This window comes from Pseudophryne corroboree, chromosome 1 (genome assembly GCF_028390025.1).
Source record: "Pseudophryne corroboree isolate aPseCor3 chromosome 1, aPseCor3.hap2, whole genome shotgun sequence".
NCBI classification, from domain to species: Eukaryota; Metazoa; Chordata; class Amphibia; order Anura; family Myobatrachidae; genus Pseudophryne; species Pseudophryne corroboree.
Genome location: NC_086444.1, coordinates 701,316,941 through 701,336,462, shown reverse-complemented (window position 1 = coordinate 701,336,462; position 19,522 = coordinate 701,316,941). Strand labels below are relative to the sequence as shown.

The 19,522-nt window shown below is 47.2% G+C and overlaps 1 protein-coding gene across 2 annotated transcripts in view; it reads left to right on the top strand.

Annotated features, from left to right (window-relative positions):
* Nucleotides 1–19,522, top strand: part of APBA3 (amyloid beta precursor protein binding family A member 3) — a 157,670-nt gene that overhangs the window by 62,976 nt on the left and 75,172 nt on the right. For both annotated transcript variants that reach the window (XM_063914843.1, XM_063914842.1), the window contains one exon: nucleotides 516–677. In XM_063914843.1, the coding sequence (XP_063770913.1) occupies nucleotides 516–677 (162 nt within the window). The remainder of the gene's footprint in view (nucleotides 1–515; nucleotides 678–19,522) is intronic.

Sequence of the window (19,522 nt, the reverse complement as noted above, 5' to 3'; positions counted from 1 at the left end):
GATGGTATAATATAAAAATAAAAAAAATGTGAAAAACTCAAGTCGACCAAATGAATGTTGACTAATAGAGATCGACCTTTTGACTGGTAACCTTTCATTCGGATATGCTTATCGCAGGTGGATCCCACAGCTGATTGAATCAGGCAGCACTGACAATTAGCCTCAGTTGGATTTGTCCATGCCGCTGTAGCTAATTACCCACGCCAGCCAATTTCATTAGCAGGGGTTCGCCCTCATGTTACACCAGAGATGTACTTTTTCCACGAAACATCCATGGTAAAAGGCACCCACTGGCGTTAAACACACATGGAAACACATTGATTCAACATTTTATATGGAATTAGTGGGTTAGTGCGTGTTAACCCATGGTTTACTTCACAGTGAAAAGACTGTTTAATTGAATAGCTCCAGGTGTGAAACATGAAGCTTTTCCAGGCACGACAAACTCCGTGGCTATTTGAATCCCCCCTATGTGTTGCTGCTATATGTTAATATCTTTTATCCTTTCGTTTTAGGAGGCCCTTATGGATCACCCATTGCAGACCATATCATATACAGCTGATATAGGCAGTATTGTAGTAATCATGGCACGGAGGAAATCACCCCGCAGCGTGGATCAGACGTCTTCTCAAAAGAGGCAGCATAGGATGCTGTGCCATGTCTTCCAGTCAGCTGATGTGAGTCCCATAATTAGTATTTCTCTTAACGTCCTAGAGCAGTGGTTCTCAAACTCGGTCCTCAGGACCCCACACAGTGCATGTTTTGCAGGTAACCCAGCAGGTGCACAGGTGTATTAATTAATCACTGACACATTTTAAAAGGTTCACAGGTGGAGTTAATTATGTCACTTGTGATTCTGTGAGGAGACCTGCAAAACATGCACCGTGTGGGGTCCTGAGGACCGAGTTTGAGAACCTATGTCCTAGAGGATACTGGGGTCCATTTAGTATCATAGGGGTATACAGTGATCGTGCTGAGCAAAAAAAAAATGTGGGTCCCAGGGAGCCCTCGCTTTAAAGAATCGGGGTCCTACTCCACTGTTTCTGGGTCCCATCACAATTTATACTTTATAAGCAAGGAATAGGGATGTATCTGCACACACACAATTAACTGGATAAGAATTTGGAACAAAGGTTCCTTATAAGACCCCTATAAGTTATTGGTAAATACCATTTATCATGGGGGTGCTACCAACTACAGCTAAAGTGAATGCCAACAAAAGAAAAGGAAAGGGCTGTACTATCGGTGCACACAAAGAGAGGTGGTCTGGTTATCACTTCTCCATAAAATGTAACTTTTATTATTATTCTCATAAAAATAGTGTAGAATGTCTTTATTTAGACTGCAAGTTAAGGCGAAACATAGAGGTTAAAATCAATAACATAAACAAAACATGTAGAAGTGCAATGGAAATTAATGAATGTGAATCAAGATTAAAAATGTGTGTCAGCGTTCTTCATTCTAATGTCCAAAGAAATATAATATTTGTCCCAAATTAAGCCAGTAATCAGTTATTCTTTAATTTGTACACATTGTATTTATGGATATTATTTTCACTATATACTCGATGTGAGATTTCTATAATATAGAGGTATGTTGGAAAGTGCAGGTCCTGTTTAGTATTGTGATAATAGCTCAAAGTTCCATAATAGGTCTTAGATCAAAGCAGATAAATCAATTATTGCTATTTCTAATTGCAGTGCCAGACACCCTGGCCGTCATCCAGCAGGTGGTAGTAACACTAATTGCACTAGTGGAATATAGTGCTAGTGAATCTAGTGAGCGTTGTTTGGTATATAGTCTACTTTGGATGTATAATACACCATCTAGATAATGTATATATACCTCCTCAGTGAAGGCAATGCACTAGGTGTGATTATAATAGGTGATACACCTTGGAGGATATATACCTTCATTAAGTATGTGATAGTTATAATAATCTGGTGCACACACAATTATTGTCCTTAGAGGAGAAGCACCCTCATTATTTGGGACTGGTGGCACCCTCTTAACTAATCACTTTTAAATCCATACGTATAAAGATGATAGGTATATTTCAATTTATATATGATAATGCCTCATTGTGAGGTGTATCACTGGACCAATAAATTATGCACACCTTTTAGATATACAGAGTATGCTATTATAGGAGGATTTATTCTACACATTCATAGAGAACATTAATTCAGATATTGATTTTATTATTGCTCACTATTCGCACACCACAACTGCGTGCTCATTAAGTAATTGTAACTAATGATATTAGGACGTTTATTATGCTCGTCTGCAAGATTCTATCCCAGATGTCATACAGCCTGTATAAATATCTCCTGTGTATATACAGTGTCTCAATACTAGGCTGACATTGTTGCAATCTGTTAGCTATTATGGTGTCTGTGCACTCACTTAGATAGTATTAGAGGTTAAAATTGAAACATTTGTTGCATCCTTATAAGGACAGTTATACCACGGATGTTTCACAGTGATCATATGCTCCTCACATTAGTGTATAATGCACCTATTGTTTTTGTTGCCATCGATTCGCCACTTATTATCTAAGCACTTGGCAATCCATATAATACTAAACAGTTCTCATATTACTATGATCTAATTATCTGCCTGCACTTCACAGCAATACCTAAATTCAATTACATTTACTGAATTATTAACTGGCTAATCATTATTTCAATGCTTGGGTTTGGACATAGGAAGACGCTGAACACACGCTGCCCACACGCGTGTTCCGCCGTTACACTGACAGCTTCGTCAGGGCTTGAACCCGAATGCCTCTCCTGGCATATAAATTAAGCTTTCCCCGCTATCCAATCCGCGGGGAATAATTAGTCATGTGTGGCTGTTAGCCAATCTCAATGCCCGTCTAGTAGTCACATGATTTCTTAGACCAATCATTGGGCTTCCTTATTACCATGACAACAATTGTTGTCTGTACGAGATCACGGGTGCTACCGCTCGTCGGCGCCCCGTCAGTGGTCACATGACTTATTAAGCCAATGATACGGCTTCCTTGTTGTCATGACAGCGATTCTATCTGTATGAAGTCACGGGCGCTGCCGTTCGTTAGCGCCCCGTCATCTGTATAAGTAGAATCGTATTCAGGTATTCTCCATGTTATATTGTCTCCAAAGTCCTCCCGGCGATATCAATAATTCTGTTCAATCAGACACATCAGTTGGAGTGGATGTCACGCAATTCCCACTTCCTAGAATGTGCCTTTTCCCATTCATGTCATTAAAAGTATACATGTCCCATACTTCTAGAAACCCTGTACCATGTATGGGATCAGGATCTCCAGCAGTTGATTATATCAATATTATGACCTTTCAATGAGAGCAAAAATAAAGATATTAATGTCTGGATCATTGGATCGATTATAGTAGGTAAGTATATCAGTATTATTTCACAGTTGTAAAGATATCTGTTAGTACATATATCATATACAGAACCAATCCTCATCACTATTATAATATAGTTATCCTCAGTTCCTTATTAGCATGACTATTTCCTGCGAGTGACACTCGTTCATTTATTAGCTAATCATATATAGTTTATCAATTAAGGGAATTTTGAGCTTAATAAGTGGTGATGGTAAGTGTGTCGTGACATGTTACAAAAGAAGAAAGGAATTGGTGAGGTTGTGATAGGTCTGTGATAACCAAGTGTTGTACAGTGGTGTGGTGAAGGGTATATTTAACCCTCTAAGAATGAAGAGAATGAGAATAGCAACAAAGATAAGTGGCTAAAAACTATAAGGTCATCTCAGAAGGATATAATTTATCCCTTAGAGACAAAATGGATAAATGTGTCAGCATAAATTACTAAACAATGAGTGAAGTGTCCAAAATGTGAAATTAACTTTTGATGAAAGGGGATAGAGAAAATAAGAATTTACTTACCGATAATTCTATTTCTCGTAGTCCGTAGTGGATGCTGGGGACTCCGTCAGGACCATGAGGGAATAGCGGGCTCCGCAGGAGACAGGGCACATCTAAAAAGCTTTTTAGGTCACATGGTGTGTACTGGCTCCTCCCCCTATGACCCTCCTCCAAGCCTCAGTTAGGTACTGTGCCCGGACGAGCGTACACAATAAGGAAGGATCTTGAATCCCGGGTAAGACTCATACCAGCCACACCAATCACACCGTACAACTTGTGATCTGAACCCAGTTAACAGTATGATAACAAAACGAAGTAGCCTCTGAAAAAATGGCTCACAACAATAGTAATAACCCGATTTTTGTAACAATAACTATGTACAAGCATTGCAGACAATCCGCACTTGGGATGGGCGCCCAGCATCCACTACGGACTACGAGAAATAGAATTATCGGTAAGTAAATTCTTATTTTCTCTAACGTCCTAGTGGATGCTGGGGACTCCGTAAGGACCATGGGGATTATACCAAAGCTCCCAAACGGGCGGGAGAGTGCGGATGACTCTGCAGCACCGAATGAGAGAACTCCAGGTCCTCTTTAGCCAGAGTATCAAATTTGTAAAATTTTACAAACGTGTTCTCCCCTGACCACGTAGCTGCTCCTTGTGGAATGGGCATCTACATATTTCGGCTGTGGCAGGCCTGCCACAGAATGTGCAAGCTGAATTGTACTACAAATCTAGCGTGCAATAGACTGCTTAGAAGCAGGAGCACCCAGCTTGTTGGGTGCATACAATATAAACAGCAAGTCAGACTTTCTGACTCCAGCCGTCCTAACTATATATATATATATATATATATATATATATTAGGGCCCTGACAACGTCTAGTAACTTGGAGTCCTCCAAGTCCCCTGTAGCCGCAGGCACCACAATAGGTTGTTTCAGGTGACAACGCTGACACCCCTTTAGGAAGAAACTGGAGACGAGTCCCAGTTCTGCCCTGTTCAAATGGAAAATTCTAATATGGGCTTTTGTAAAACAAAACCGCCCATTCTTTTTGACAATCGCCTGGCCGAGGCCAGGACTAACAACATGGTCACATTCCATGTGAGATATTGGTCAACAGCATGGTCACTTTCCATGTGAGATATTTCAAATCCACAGATTTGAGCGGTTCAAACCAATATGATTTTAAGGAATCCCAACACTATGTTGAGATCTCTCGGTGCCCCTAGAGGCACAAAAGAACTGTATATGGAATACACCCTTTACAATCTGGACTTCAGGAACTGAAGTCAATTTTTTCTGGAAGAAAATCTACAGGGCCGAAATTTAAATCTTAATGAACCCCAATTTGAGGCTCAAAACACTCCTGTTTTCAGGAAGTGCAGAATCGACCTAGTTGAATTTCCTTCGTGGAGCCTTCCTGGCCTTACCCACGCAACATATTTTCACCACATGTGGTGATGACGTTGTGCGGTCACCTCCTTCCTGGCTTTGACCAAGGTAGGTATGACCTCTTATGGAATGCCTTTTTCCCTTCAGAATCCGGTATTCAACCGCCATGCCGTCAAACGCAGCCGCGGTAATTCTTGGAAAAGACATGGTACTTGCTGAAGCAAGTCCCTTCTTAGCTCCCCAGGCCCTTAGTCCTCTGTGAGCATCTCTTGAAGCTCCGGGTACCAAGTCCCTCTTGGCCCATCCGGAGCCACTAGTATAGTTCATACTCCTCTATGTCTTATAATTCTCAATACCTTGGTTATGAGAAACAGAGGAGGGAACCCATACACTGACTGGTACACCCACGGTATTACCAGAACATCCACAGCTATCGCCTGAAGGTCTCATGACCTGGCGGAATGCCTGTCCCGTTTTTCGGGCGGGACGCTATCATGTCCACCTTTGGTCTTTGCCAACGGTCCACAATCATGCTGAAAAACTTCCCTATGAAGTTTCCACTCTCCCGGGTGGAGGTCATGCCTGCTGAGGAAGTCTGCTTCCCAGTCGTCCACTCCCGGAAAGAACACTGCTGACAGTGCTATCACATGATTTTCCGCCTAGCGAAAAATCCTTGCAGTTTTGTCACTGCCCTCCTGCTTCTTGTGCCGCCCTTTCTGTTTACGTGGGCGACTGCCGTGATGTTATCCCACTGGATCAATACCGGCTGACCTTGAAGCAGAGGTCTTGCTAAGTTTAGAGCCTTATAAATTTGCTCTAAGCTTATTTATGCAGAGAGAATTCTCCAGACTTAATCACACTTCCCTGGAAATTTTTTTCCCTGTGTGACTGTTCTCCAGCCTCTCAGGCTGGCCTCCGTGGTCACCGGCATCCAATCCTGAATGCCAAATCTGCGGCCCTCTAGAAGATGAGCACTCTGTAATCACCACAGGAGAGACACCCTTGTCCTTGGATATAGGGTTATCCGCTGATGCATCTGAGGATGCGATCCGGACCATTTGTCCAGCAGATCCCACCGAAGAGTTCTTGCGGGAAATCTGCCGAATGGAATTGCTTCGTAATAAGCCACCATTTTTACCAGGACTCTTGTGCAATGATGCACTGACACTTTTCCTGGTTTTAGGAGGATCCCGATTAGCTTGGATAACTCCCTGGCTTTCTCCACTGGGAGAAACACGTTTTTCTGGACTGTGTCCAGAATCATCCCTATGAACAGTAGACGTGTCATCGGAAAAAGCTGCGATTTTGGAATATTTAGAATCCACTCGTGCTGACGTAGAACTACTTAAGATAGTGCTACTCCGACCTCCAACTGTTCTCTGGACCTTGCCCTTATCAGGAAAGCGTCCATGTTTCCTTTTAAGAAAAATCATCATTCCGGCCATTACCTTGGTAAAGACCCGGGGCGCCGTGGACAACCCAAACGGCAGCGTCTGAACTGATAGTGACAGTTCTGTACCAGGAACCTGAAGTACCCTTGGTGAGAAGGGCAAATTTGGACCTGTAGGTAAGCGTCCCTGATATCCAGTGACACCATATCGTCCCCTTCTTCCTGGTTCGCTATCACTGCTCTGAGTGACTCCATCTTGATTTGAACGCTTGTATGTAAGTGTTCAAATATTTCAGATCTCACCGAGCCGGTTGGCTTCAGTACCACAATATAGTGTGGAATACTACCCCCTTCCATGTTGTAAGAGGGGTACTTTGATTATCACCTGCTGGGAATACAGCCTGTGAATTGTGTGAGGGGGAGATGTCTCGAATTTCCAATGTACACCTGGGATACTACATGTAGGATCCCGGAGTTCCCTTGCGAGTGAGCCCCCTGCGTACTGAAACTCTTGAGATGACCCCCTACCGCACCTGAGTCCGCTTGTACGGCCCCAGCGTTATGCTGCGGACTTGGCAGAAGCTGTGAGGGGCTTCTGTTCCTGGGAATGGGCTGCTTGCTGCAGTCTTCTTCCCTTTCCTCTACCCCTGGGCAGATATGACTGGCCTTTGCCCGCCTGCCCCTATGGGGACGAAAGGACTGAGACTGAAAAGACTGTGTCCTTTTTTGCCGATATGTGATTCGGGGTAACAAAAGTGGATTTTTCAGCTGTTGCCATGGCCACCAGGTCCGATGGACCGCCCCTTTATACGGCAATACTTCCACATGCCGTCTGGAATCTGCCTCACCTGACCACTGTCGTGTCTTCGTCTGGCAGATATGTAAATCACATTTACTCTTGATGCCAGAATGCAAATATCCCTCTGCACATCACGCATATATAGAAATGCATCCTTAAAATGCTCTATAGTCAATAAAATCTTGTCCCTGTCAAGGGTATCAAAATTTTCAGTCAGGAAATCCGACCAAGCCCCCTCAGCGCTGCACATCCAGGCTGAGGCGATTGCTGGTCGTAGTATAACACCAGTATGTGTGTATATACTGTCATGATATTTTTCAGCTTCCTATCAGCTGGCTTCTTGAGGGCGGCCGTATCTAGAGACGGTAACGCCATGTTTTTATAAGCGTGTGAGCGCCTTATCCACCCTAAGGTGTGTTTCCCAACTCGCCCTTACTTCTGGCGGGAAAGGGTATACCGCCCATAACTTTCTATCGGAGGAACCCCACGTATCATCACACACTTCATTTAATTTATCTGATTCAGGCAAAACTACAAGTAGTTTATTCACACCCTACAAAATACCCTTATTTGTGGTACTTGTAGTATCAGAAATATGTAACAGCTCCTTCATTGCCCTTAACATGTAACTCGTGGCCCTAAAGGAAAATTACGTATGTTTCTTCACCGTCGACACTGGGGTCAGTGTCCATGTCTGTGTCTGTCGACCGACTGAGGTAAATGGGCGTTTTTACAAGCCCCTGACGGTGTCTGAGACGCCTGGACCGGTACTAATTTGTCCGCCGGCCATCTCATGTCGTCAACCGTCTTGCAGCGTGTTGACATTATCACGTAATTCCATAAGTAGACCATCCATTCCGGTGTCGACTCCCTAGAGAGTGACATCAACATTACAGGCAATTTGCTCCGCCTCCTCACCAACATTTTCCTCATACATGTCGACACACACGTACCGACATACAGCACACACACAGGGAATGCTCTGATAGAGGACAGGACCCACTAGCCCTTTGGGGAGACAGAGGGAGAGTTTGCCAGCACACACCAAAAGCGCTATAATGTATATAACAACCCTAGAAGGTGTTGTTTCTATATATGCGCTCTTAATATATCATTATATCGCCAATTTATGCCCCCCTTCTCTTTTAACCCTGTTTCTGTAGTGCAGTGCAGGGGAGAGTGGGAGCCTTCCTCACCAGCGGAGCTGATCAGGAAAATGGCGCTGAGTGCTGAGGAGAATAAGCTCCGCCCCCTTTTCGGCGGGCTTTTCCTCCCGGTTTTTTAATAACTGGCCTGGGTTAAAATACATACATATAGCCTTAATGGCTATATGTGATGTATTTATTTGCCAAATAGGTATTTATATTGCTGCCCAGGGTGCCCCCAGCAGCGCCCTGCACCCTCCGTGACCGTGTCAGTGAGCCGTGTGACAACAATGGCGCACAGCTGCAGTGCTGTGCGCTACCTCTCTGAAGACTGTGAAGTCTTCTGCCGCCTGTTTCCGGACCTCCGTTCCGCCGTCTTTCTTCAGCGTCTGTAAGGGGGATCGGCGGCGCGGCTCCGGGACGAACCCCAGGCTGACCTGTGTTCCGACTCCCTCTGGAGCTCAGTGTCCAGTAGCCTAAGACTTCAATCCTCCTGCACGCAGGTGAGTTGCCAGTCTCTCCCCTAAGTCCCTCGTTGCAGTGATCCTGTCGCCAGCAGGAATCACTGATTAGAAACCTAAAAAAAAACTTTACTAAATAGCTCCTTAAGAGAGCCATCCAGTTTGCACCCTTCTCGGACGGGCACAAAAACCTAACTGAGGCTTGGAGGAGGGTCATAGGGGGAGGAGCCAGTACACACCATGTGACCTAAAAAGCTTTTTAGATGTGCCCTGTCTCCTGCGGAGCCCGCTATTCCCCCATGGTCCTGACGGAGTCCCCAGCATCCACTAGGACGTTAGAGAAATACATTAAGACCCCCTATGTGTAAAAATACAGAGAATACCATAATACTTGTGAATAAAGTGCTTGTGAAAAGGGGCAAGGATTTATTATATCTTAAATTGATGTGGTAGGCTAGTCCTTAAAGTCTCAAAGCTAGTCTAATATCTAAATAGTCTGGTTCTCAGATCATGTACCTAATGTTAGGTATTATGAAGTAGATATATACTTTATAAGCAATACTGTGGCAGGCAGCAGTTGGGGTAGATCTGGGGATTGAGGCAGGGAACACTTGGGGCAGGTAGGGGGTACAGGGGCTTAAGGGCAGGCAGTACTGGAGGTAGGGAAGGGGGTAAGGCAGGCAGCAGTTGGGGCACAACTGGGGCAGGCAACAGTTTGAGAAGTGCTGTGAGTGGGTAGCAGTTTGGGTAGAGGGAAATATGGGCATGCTGCAGTTGGGGCAGTACTGGGGGCAAGGAGTGGGTTAGGGGCAGACAGTACTGAGGTAATGCTGGGGGTAAGATTGGGGGGGGGTTTGAAAGTACAGTGCTTTTGTAATTATACCAGTCAATCACGGTGAAAGGTAGTTTTCTATTGCTGCAGTAGCTGGCAATAGAAAACCAGAGGGAGAGGGTGATGACTGACGGCTTGGGAAGGCAGTGGGTGACAGGAGAAAGGGTGATGGGGAGATAGTGATGCAGAGGGTGAGGCAGTGGGTGACGAGGAGAGATAGTGGGAGACGGAGAGTCAGTGGGTGACAGGAGATTGTGATAGTGAGAGGCAGTGGGTGACGCCAAGGACTGGTGACAGGGGGAGGCAGTGGGTGACAAGTAGATATAGTAGGAGACGGAGTGGCAGTAGGTGACAGGAAAGGGTGACGGGAATAGAGAGGGTAATGGGGAGTGATAGTGGGAGACAGAGAGGCATTGGGTGACAGTGTCACGTCTCCTCTATACGTGCACAGATGAAGCCTGGGCATACGCCACAGCTGCTCCCATTGCAATGGATATAGGACAGACCTAAAAGAGGAGGGCCAGCAGTTGAGAATGGGGTAAGGGACCCGAGAAAGGGGGATCAGACAGTGCGGTGGGGATGGAGCCATGATAGAGCAGGGGTACAGGGGAAGGCAGGACAGAGTGAGTTGGGGCAGACAAGGGGTGATGGGCCCAATCTGCTGATATGCAGAATGTCCCTAAATAATAATTAGGACACTCTCAAGATAATTATGGAACCACTGCCTGCTACAATGTCTCACCTGGGGAGTGCATCCAGAGCCGGATTAAGGCTCCTGGAGGCCCGGGGCACTGAAGACAAGGGGGCCCCCTACGGACTAAACTAAAGTGTGTACATGTATGTATGTGCAATATATATATATATATATAATTTTACATATTACAATATGCTGTGCTGAAGTATATACTCCTGTTGCTGGCAGACTGACTGTGTATACTGTTAATATTTAATACATATTTAATAACTAATATTATTTATTTCTCTAACGTCCTAAGTGGATGCTGGGGACTCCGTAAGGACCATGGGGGAATAGCGGCTCCGCAGGAGACTGGGCACATCTAAAGAAAGCTTTAGGACTAACTGGTGTGCACTGGCTCCTCCCCCTATGACCCTCCTCCAAGCCTCAGTTAGATTTCTGTGCCCGACGAGAAGGGTGCACACTAGGGGCTCTCCTGAGCTTCTTAGTGAAAGTTTTAGTTTAGGTTTGTTATTTTCAGTGAGACCTGCTGGCAACAGGCTCACTGCATCGAGGGACTAAGGGGAGAAGAAGCGAACTCACCTGCGTGCAGAGTGGATTGGGCTTCTTGGCTACTGGACATTAGCTCCAGAGGGACGATCACAGGCCCAGCCTGGATGGGTCCCGGAGCCGCGCCGCCGGCCCCCTTACAGAGCCAGAAGAGCGAAGAGGTCCGGAAAAATCGGCGGCAGAAGACGTTCCTGTCTTCAATAAGGTAGCGCACAGCACTGCGCGCTGTGCGCCATTGCTCTCAGCACACTTCATACTCCGGTCACTGAGGGTGCAGGGCGCTGGGGGGGGCGCCCTGAGACGCAATAAAACATGATAAAAATACCTTACATGGCAAAAAATACATCACATATAGCTCCTGGGCTATATGGATGCATTTAACCCCTGCCAGAATATACAGAAAAACGGGAGATAAGGCCGCCGAAAAGGGGGCGGAGCCTATCTCCTCAGCACACTGGCGCCATTTTCCCTCACAGCTCAGTTGGAGGGAAGCTCCCTGGCTCTTCCCTGCAGTCACTACACTACAGAAAGGGTTAAAAAAAAAGAGAGGGGGGCACTAATTAGGCGCAGTATTAAAACATACAGCAGGGAAAAAATAAGGGGAAAAACACTTATATAAGGTTATCCCTGTATATATATATATATATATATATATATATATATATATAGCGCTCTGGTGTGTGCTGGCATACTCTCCCTCTGTCTCCCCAAAGGGCTAGTGGGGTCCTGTCCTCTATCAGAGCATTCCCTGTGTGTGTGCTGTGTGTCGGTACGTTTGTGTCGACATGTATGAGGAGAAAAATGATGTGGAGACGGAGCAGAGTGTCTGTAACAGTGATGTCACCACCTAGGGGGTCGACACCTGAGTGGATGTACTGTTGAAAATTACGTGACAGTGTCAGCTCTGTATAAAAAAACAGTGGTTGACATGAGACAGCCGGCTACTCAGCTTGTGCCTGTCCAGACGTCTCATAGGCCGTCAGGGGCTCTAAAGCGCCCGTTACCTCAGATGGCAGATACAGACGCCGACACGGATACTGACTCCTGTGTCGACGGTGAAGAGACAACCGTGATTTCCAGTAGGGCCACACGTTACATGATTGAGACAATGGAAAATGTTTTATACATTTCTGATAATACGAGTACCACCAAAAAGGGGTATTATGTTCGGTGAGGGAAAAACTACCTGTAGTTTTCCTGAATCTGAGAAGTAAAATGAGGTGGGTGATGATGCGTGGGTTTCCCCCCGATAACAATTGATAATTTCTTAAAAAGTATTGGTGTATACCCTTTCCCGCCAGAGGTTAGGGTGCGTTGGGAAACACCCCCTAGGGGGGATAAGGCGCTCACACGCTTGTAAGAACAAGGGCTCTACCCTCTCATGAGATGGCCGCCCTTAAGGATCCTGCTGATAGAAAGCAGGAGGGTATCCAAAAATGTATTCACACACATACTGGTGTTATACTGCGACCAGCAATCGCCTCAGCCTGGAGGTGCAGTGCTGGGTTGGCATGGTCGGATTTCCTGACTGGAAATATTGATATCCTAGATAAGGATAGTATATTATTGCCTATAGAGCATTTAAAAGATGCATTTCTATATATGCATGATGCACAGCGGAATATTTGCCGACTGGCATCAAGTATAAGTGCGTTGTCCAATTCTACCAGTAAAATGGTCAGGTGATGCGGATTCCAAACGGCATTTGGAAGTATTGCCTTTGAAAAGGGACATTTGGGGTCGGTCTTTTAGACCTGGTGGCCACGGCAACAACTGGGAAATCCACGTTTGTACCCCAGGTCGCCTCTCAAAATAAGACGCCGTATTATCAGGCGCAGTCCTTTGTTGGCAAGCGGACAAAAGGTTCCTCTTTTCTGCTCGTGACAGAGGGAGAGGAAAAAGGCTGAAGAGATTAGCCAGTTCCCAGGAACAGAAACCCTTTCCCGCCTCTGCCAAGCCCTCAGTATGACGCTAGGGCCTTACAAGCTCAGGCACGGTGGGGGCCCGTTCTCAATGAATTTCAGTGCGCAGTGGGCTCAATCGCAAGTAGACCCCTGGATCCTTCAGGTAATATCTCAAGGGTACATATTGGAATTCGAGACGTCTCCCCCTCGCCGTTTCCAAAAGTCGGCTTTACCGACGTATCCCTCTGACAGGGAGGCAGTTTTGGAAGCCATTCACAAGCTGTATTCCCAGCAGGTGATAATCAAGGTACCCCTCCTGCAACAGGGAACGGGGTATTATTCCACACTATTGTGGTACCGAAGCCAGACGGCTCGGTGAGACCGATTCTAAATCTAAAATCTTTGAACACTTACATACAGAGGTTCAAATTCAAGATTGAGTCACTCAGAGCAGTGATTGCGAACCTGGAAGAAGGGGACTACATGATGTCTCGGGACATCAAGGATGCTTACCTTCATGTCAAAATTTACCTTTCTCACCAAGGGTACCTCAGGTTATGGTACAGAACTGTCACTATCAGTTCAGACGCTGCCGTAGGGATGGTCCACGGCACCCCGGGTCTTTACCAAGGTAATGGCCGAAATGATATCCCTTCGAAGGAAGGGAATTTTAGTTATCCCTTACTTGGACGATTCCCTGATAAGGGTAAGATCCAGGGAACAGTTGGAAGTCGGTGTAGCACTATCTCAGGTAGTGTTGCGGCAGCACGATTGGATTCTCAATATTCCAAAATCGCAGCTGGTTCCGACGACTTGTCTTCTGTTTCCTAGGGATGTTCCTGGACACAGTCCAGAAAAAAAGGTGTTTCTCCCGGAAGAGAAAGCCAGGGAGTTATCCGAGCTAGTCAGGAACCTCCTAAAACCGAACCAAGTCTCAGTGCATCAATGCACAAGGGTTCTGGGTAAAAATGGTGGCTTCCTACGAAGCAATCCCATTCGTTAGATTCCACGCAAGAACTTTCCAGTGGAACCTACTGGACAAAATGGTCCGGGTCGCATTTTCAGATGCATCAGCGGATAACCCTGTCACCAAGGACAAGGGTATCCATCCTGTGGTGGTTGCAGAGTGCTCATCTTCTAGAGGGCCGCAGATTCGGCATTCAGGACTGGGTCCTGGTGACCACGGATGCCAGCCTGCGAGGCTGGGGAGCAGTCACACAGGGAAGGAATATCCAGGGCTTAGGGTCAAGCCTGGATACATCACTTCACATAAATATCCTGAAGCTAAGGGCCATTTACAATGCTCTAAGCTTAGCAAGACCTCTGCTTCAAGGTCAGCCGGTGTTGATCCAGTCGGACAACATCATGGCAGTCACCCACGTAAACAGACAGGGTGGCACAAGAAGCAGGAGGGCAATGGCAGAAGCTGCAGGGATTCTTCGCTGGGCGGAAAATCATGTGATAGCACTGTCAACAGTATTCATTACGGGAGTGGACAACTGGGAAGCAGACTTCCTCAGCACGACCTCCACCCGGGAGAGTGGGGACTTCACCCAGAAGTCGTCCACATGATTAAAAAACTCGACAGGTATTGCGCCAGGTCAAGAGACCCTCAGGCAATAGTTGTAGACGCTCTGGTAACACCGTGGGTGTACCAGTCAGTGTATGTGTTCCCTCCTCTGCCTCTCATACCCAAGGTACTGAGATTGATAAGATGGAGAGGAGAAAGCACTATATTCGTGGCTCCGGATTGGCCAAGAAGGACTTGGTAACCGGAACTTCAAGAGATGCTCACGGAGGATCCGTGGCCTCTACCTCTAAGAAGGGACCTGCTCCAGCAAGGACCCTGTCTGTTCCAAGACTTACCGCGGCTGCGTTTGACGGCATGCCGGTTGAACACCGGATCCTGAAGGAAAAAAGGCATTCCGGATGAAGTCATCCATATCCTGATCTAAAGCCAGGAAGGATGTAACCGCAAAAACATTATCACCGCAATTGGCGAAAATATGTTGCGTAGTGCGAGGCCAGTAAGGCCCGACGGAGGAAATTCAACTGGGTCGATTCCTACATTTCCTGCAAACAGGAGTGTCTATGGGCCTGAAATTGGGGTCCATTAAGGTTCAGATTTCGGCCCTGTCAATTTTCTTCCAAAAAAGAACTAGCTTCAGTCCCTGAAGTTTAGACGTTTGTAAAAGGGGTACTGCATATACAGCCTCCTTTTGTGCCTCCAGTGGCAATTTGGGATCTCAATGTAGTTTGGGTTCCAAAAGTCACATTGGTTTGAACCACTTAAATCTGTGGAGTTAAAATATCTCACATGGAAAGTGGTCATGCTGTTGGCCCTGGCCTGGGCCAGGCGCGTGTCAGAATTGGCGGCTTTATCCTGTAAAAGCCCTTTTCTCTGACGTCCTAAGTGGATGCTGGGGACTCCGTCAGGACCATGGGGAATAGCGGCTCCGCAGGAGACAGGGCACAAAATTTAAAAGTTTGACCACTAGGTGGTGTGCACTGGCTCCTCCCCCTATGACCCTCCTCCAAGCCTCAGTTAGGTTTTTGTGCCCGTCCGAGCAGGGTGCAATCTAGGTGGCTCTCCTAAAGAGCTGCTTAGAAAAAGTTTTGTTAGTTTTTTTATTTTCAGTGAGTCCTGCTGGCAACAGGCTCACTGCAACGAGGGACTTAGGGGAGAAGAAGTGAACTCACCTGCGTGCAGGATGGATTGGCTTCTTAGGCTACTGGACACTAGCTCCAGAGGGACGATCACAGGTACAGCCTGGATGGGTCACCGGAGCCGCGCCGCCGACCCCCTTGCAGATGCCGAAAAGAGAAGAGGTCCAGAAACCGGCGGCTGAAGACTTCTCAGTCTTCATGAGGTAGCGCACAGCACTGCAGCTGTGCGCCATTGCTCTCGGCACACTTCACACCAACGGTCACTGAGGGTGCAGGGCGCTGGGGGGGGCGCCCTGGGCAGCAATGAAAAGTACCTATTCTGGCTAAAATACATCACATATAGCCCCTGGGGCTATATGGATGTATTTAACCCCTGCCAGGTTTTCAGAAAAACCGGGAGAAGAAGCCCGCCGAAAAGGGGGCGGGGCCTATTCTCCTCAGCACACAGCGCCATTTTCCTACACAGCTCCGCTGCTAGGAAGGCTCCCAGGCTCTCCCCTGCACTGCACTACAGAAACAGGGTAAAAACAGAGAGGGGGGGCACTTATTTGGCGATATTAATAATATTTAAGCTGCTATAAGGGGAACACACTTATTTAAGGTTGTCCCTATATATTTATAGCGCTTGGGTGTGTGCTGGCAAACTCTCCCTCTGTCTCCCCAAAGGGCTAGTGGGGTCCTGTCTTCTATCAGAGCATTCCCTGTGTGTCTGCTGTGTGTCGGTACGCGTGTGTCGACATGTATGAGGACGATGTTGGCGTGGAGGCGGAGCAATTGCCTGTAATGGTGATGTCACCCCCTAGGGAGTCGACACCGGAATGGATGGCTTTGTTTATGGAATTACGTGATAGTGTCAGCACGCTGCAAAAGTCTGTTGACGACATGAGAAGGCCGGCAAACCAGTTAGTACCTGTCCAGGCGTCTCAAACACCGTCAGGGGCTGTAAAACGCCCTTTACCTCAGTCGGTCGACACAGACACAGACACGGACACCGAATCCAGTGTCGACGGTGAAGAAACAAACGTATTTTCCAGTAGGGCCACACGTTATATGATCACGACAATGAAGGAGGCTTTGCATATCTCTGATACTGCAAGTACCTGTAGTTTTTCCTGAATCAGAGGAGTTGAATGAAGTGTGTGATGAAGCGTGGGTTACCCCCGATAGAAAACTGCTAATTTCAAAGAAGTTATTGGCATTATACCCTTTCCCGCCAGAGGTTAGGGCGCGCTGGGAAACACCCCCTAGGGTAGATAAGGCGCTCACACGCTTATCAAAACAAGTGGCGTTACCGTCTCCAGAGACGGCCGCCCTCAAGGATCCAGCTGATAGGAGGCTGGAGAATACACTAAAAAGTATATACACACATACGGGTGTTATACTGCGACCAGCAATCGCCTCAGCCTGGATGTGCAGTGCTGGGGTGGCTTGGTCGGAGTCACTGACTGAAAATATTGATACCCTGGATAGGGACAGTATTTTATTGACTATAGAGCATTTAAAGGATGCATTTCTTTATATGCGAGATGCACAGAGAGATATTTGCACTCTGGCATCAAGAGTAAGTGCGATGTCCATATCTGCCAGAAGAAGTTTATGGACGCGACAGTGGTCAGGTGATGCGGATTCCAAACGGCATATGGAAGTATTGCCGTATAAGGGGGAGGAATTATTTGGGGTCGGTCTATCGGATTTGGTGGCCACGGCAACAGCCGGGAAATCCACCTTTTTACCTCAGGTCACCTCCCAGCAGAAAAAGAGACAGTCTTTTCAGCCGCAGTCCTTTCGTTCCTATAAGAACAAGCGGGCAAAAGGACATTCATATTTGCCCCGAGGCAAAGGAAAGGGTAAGAGACTGCAGCAAGCAGCTCCTTCCCAGGACCAGAAGCCCTCCCCGGCTTCTGCAAAGGCCTCAGCATGACGCTGGGACCTTACTAGCGGACTCAGGGGCGGTGGGGGTTCGCCTCAAGAATTTCAGCGCACAGTGGGCTCACTCGAAGGTGGACCCCTGGATCCTGCAGGTAGTATCTCAGGGTTACAGGTTGGAATTCGAGAAGTCTCCCCCTCGCCGGTTCCTAAAGTCTGCTTTGCCAACGTCTCCCTCCGACAGGGCGACGGTATTGGAAGCCATTCACAAGCTGTATTCTCAGCAGGTGATAGTCAAGGTACCCCTTTTACAACAGGGAAAGGGGTATTACTCCACGCTATTTGTGGTACCGAAGCCGGACGGCTCGGTAAGACCTATTCTAAATCTGAAATCTCTGAACCTGTACATACAAAAATTCAAGTTCAAGATGGAGTCACTCAGAGCAGTGATAGCGAATCTGGAAGAAGGGGATTTTATGGTGTCCTTGGACATCAAGGATGCTTACCTTCATGTCCCAATTTGCCCTTCACACCAAGGGTACCTCAGGTTCGTGGTACAAAACTGTCATTATCAGTTTCAGACGCTGCCGTTTGGATTGTCCACGGCACCTCGGGTCTTTACCAAGGTAATGGCCGAAATGATGATCCTTCTTCGAAGAAAAGGCGTATTAATTATCCCTTACTTGGACGATCTCCTGATAAGGGCAAGGTCCAGAGAACAGCTGGAGGTCGGAGTAGCACTAACCCAAGTAGTGCTCCAACAGCACGGGCGGATTCTGAATTTTCCAAAATCCCAACTGATCCCGACGACACGTCTGCTGTTCCTAGGGATGATTCTGGACACTGTTCAGAAAAAGGTATTTCTTCCGGAGGAGAAAGCCAGGGAGTTATCCGAACTCGTCAGGAACCTCCTAAAACCAGGGAAAGTGTCTGTGCATCAATGCACAAGAGTCCTGGGAAAAATGGTGGCTTCTTACGAAGCGATTCCATTCGGCAGATTCCATGCACGAATTTTTCAGTGGGATCTACTGGACAAATGGTCCGGATCGCATCTGCAGATGCATCAGCGGATAAATTTGTCGACAAGGACAAGGGTGTCTCTGCTATGGTGGTTGCAGAGTGCTCATCTGTTAGAGGGCCGCAGATTCGGCATACAGAACTGGGTCCTAGTGACCACGGATGCCAGCCTGAGAGGCTGGGGAGCGGTCACACAGGGAAGAAACTTCCAGGGCTTGTGGTCAAGCCTGGAAACGTCTCTTCACATAAATATACTGGAACTAAGAGCAATTTACAATGCTCTAAGCCTGGCAAAACCTCTGCTTCAGGGTCAGCCGGTGTTGATCCAGTCGGACAACATCAGGGCAGTCGCCCACGTAAACAGACAGGGCGGCACAAGAAGCAGGAGGGCAATGGCAGAAGCTGCAAGGATTCTTCGCTGGGCAGAAAATCATGTGATAGCACTGTCAGCAGTGTTCATCCCGGGAGTGGACAACTGGGAAGCAGACTTCCTCAGCAGACACGATCTTCACCCGGGAGAGTGGGGACTTCATCCAGAAGTCTTCCACATGATTGTGGTCCTCTGGGAAAGACCAATGGTGGACATGATGGCGTCCCGCCTCAACAATGGGGGTACCAGTCAGTGTATGTGTTCCCTCCTCTGCCTCTCATACCCAAGGTACTGAGAATTATACGGCAAAGGGGAGTAAGAACGATACTCGTGGCTCCGGACTGGCCAAGAAGGACTTGGTACCCGGAACTTCAGGAGATGCTCACGGAAGATCCGTGGCCTCTACCTCTAAGAAGGGACCTGCTTCAGCAGGGACCGTGTCTATTCCAAGACTTACCGCGGCTGCGTTTGACGGCATGGCGGTTGAACGCCGGATCCTAAGGGAAAAAGGCATTCCGGAAGAGGTCATCCCTA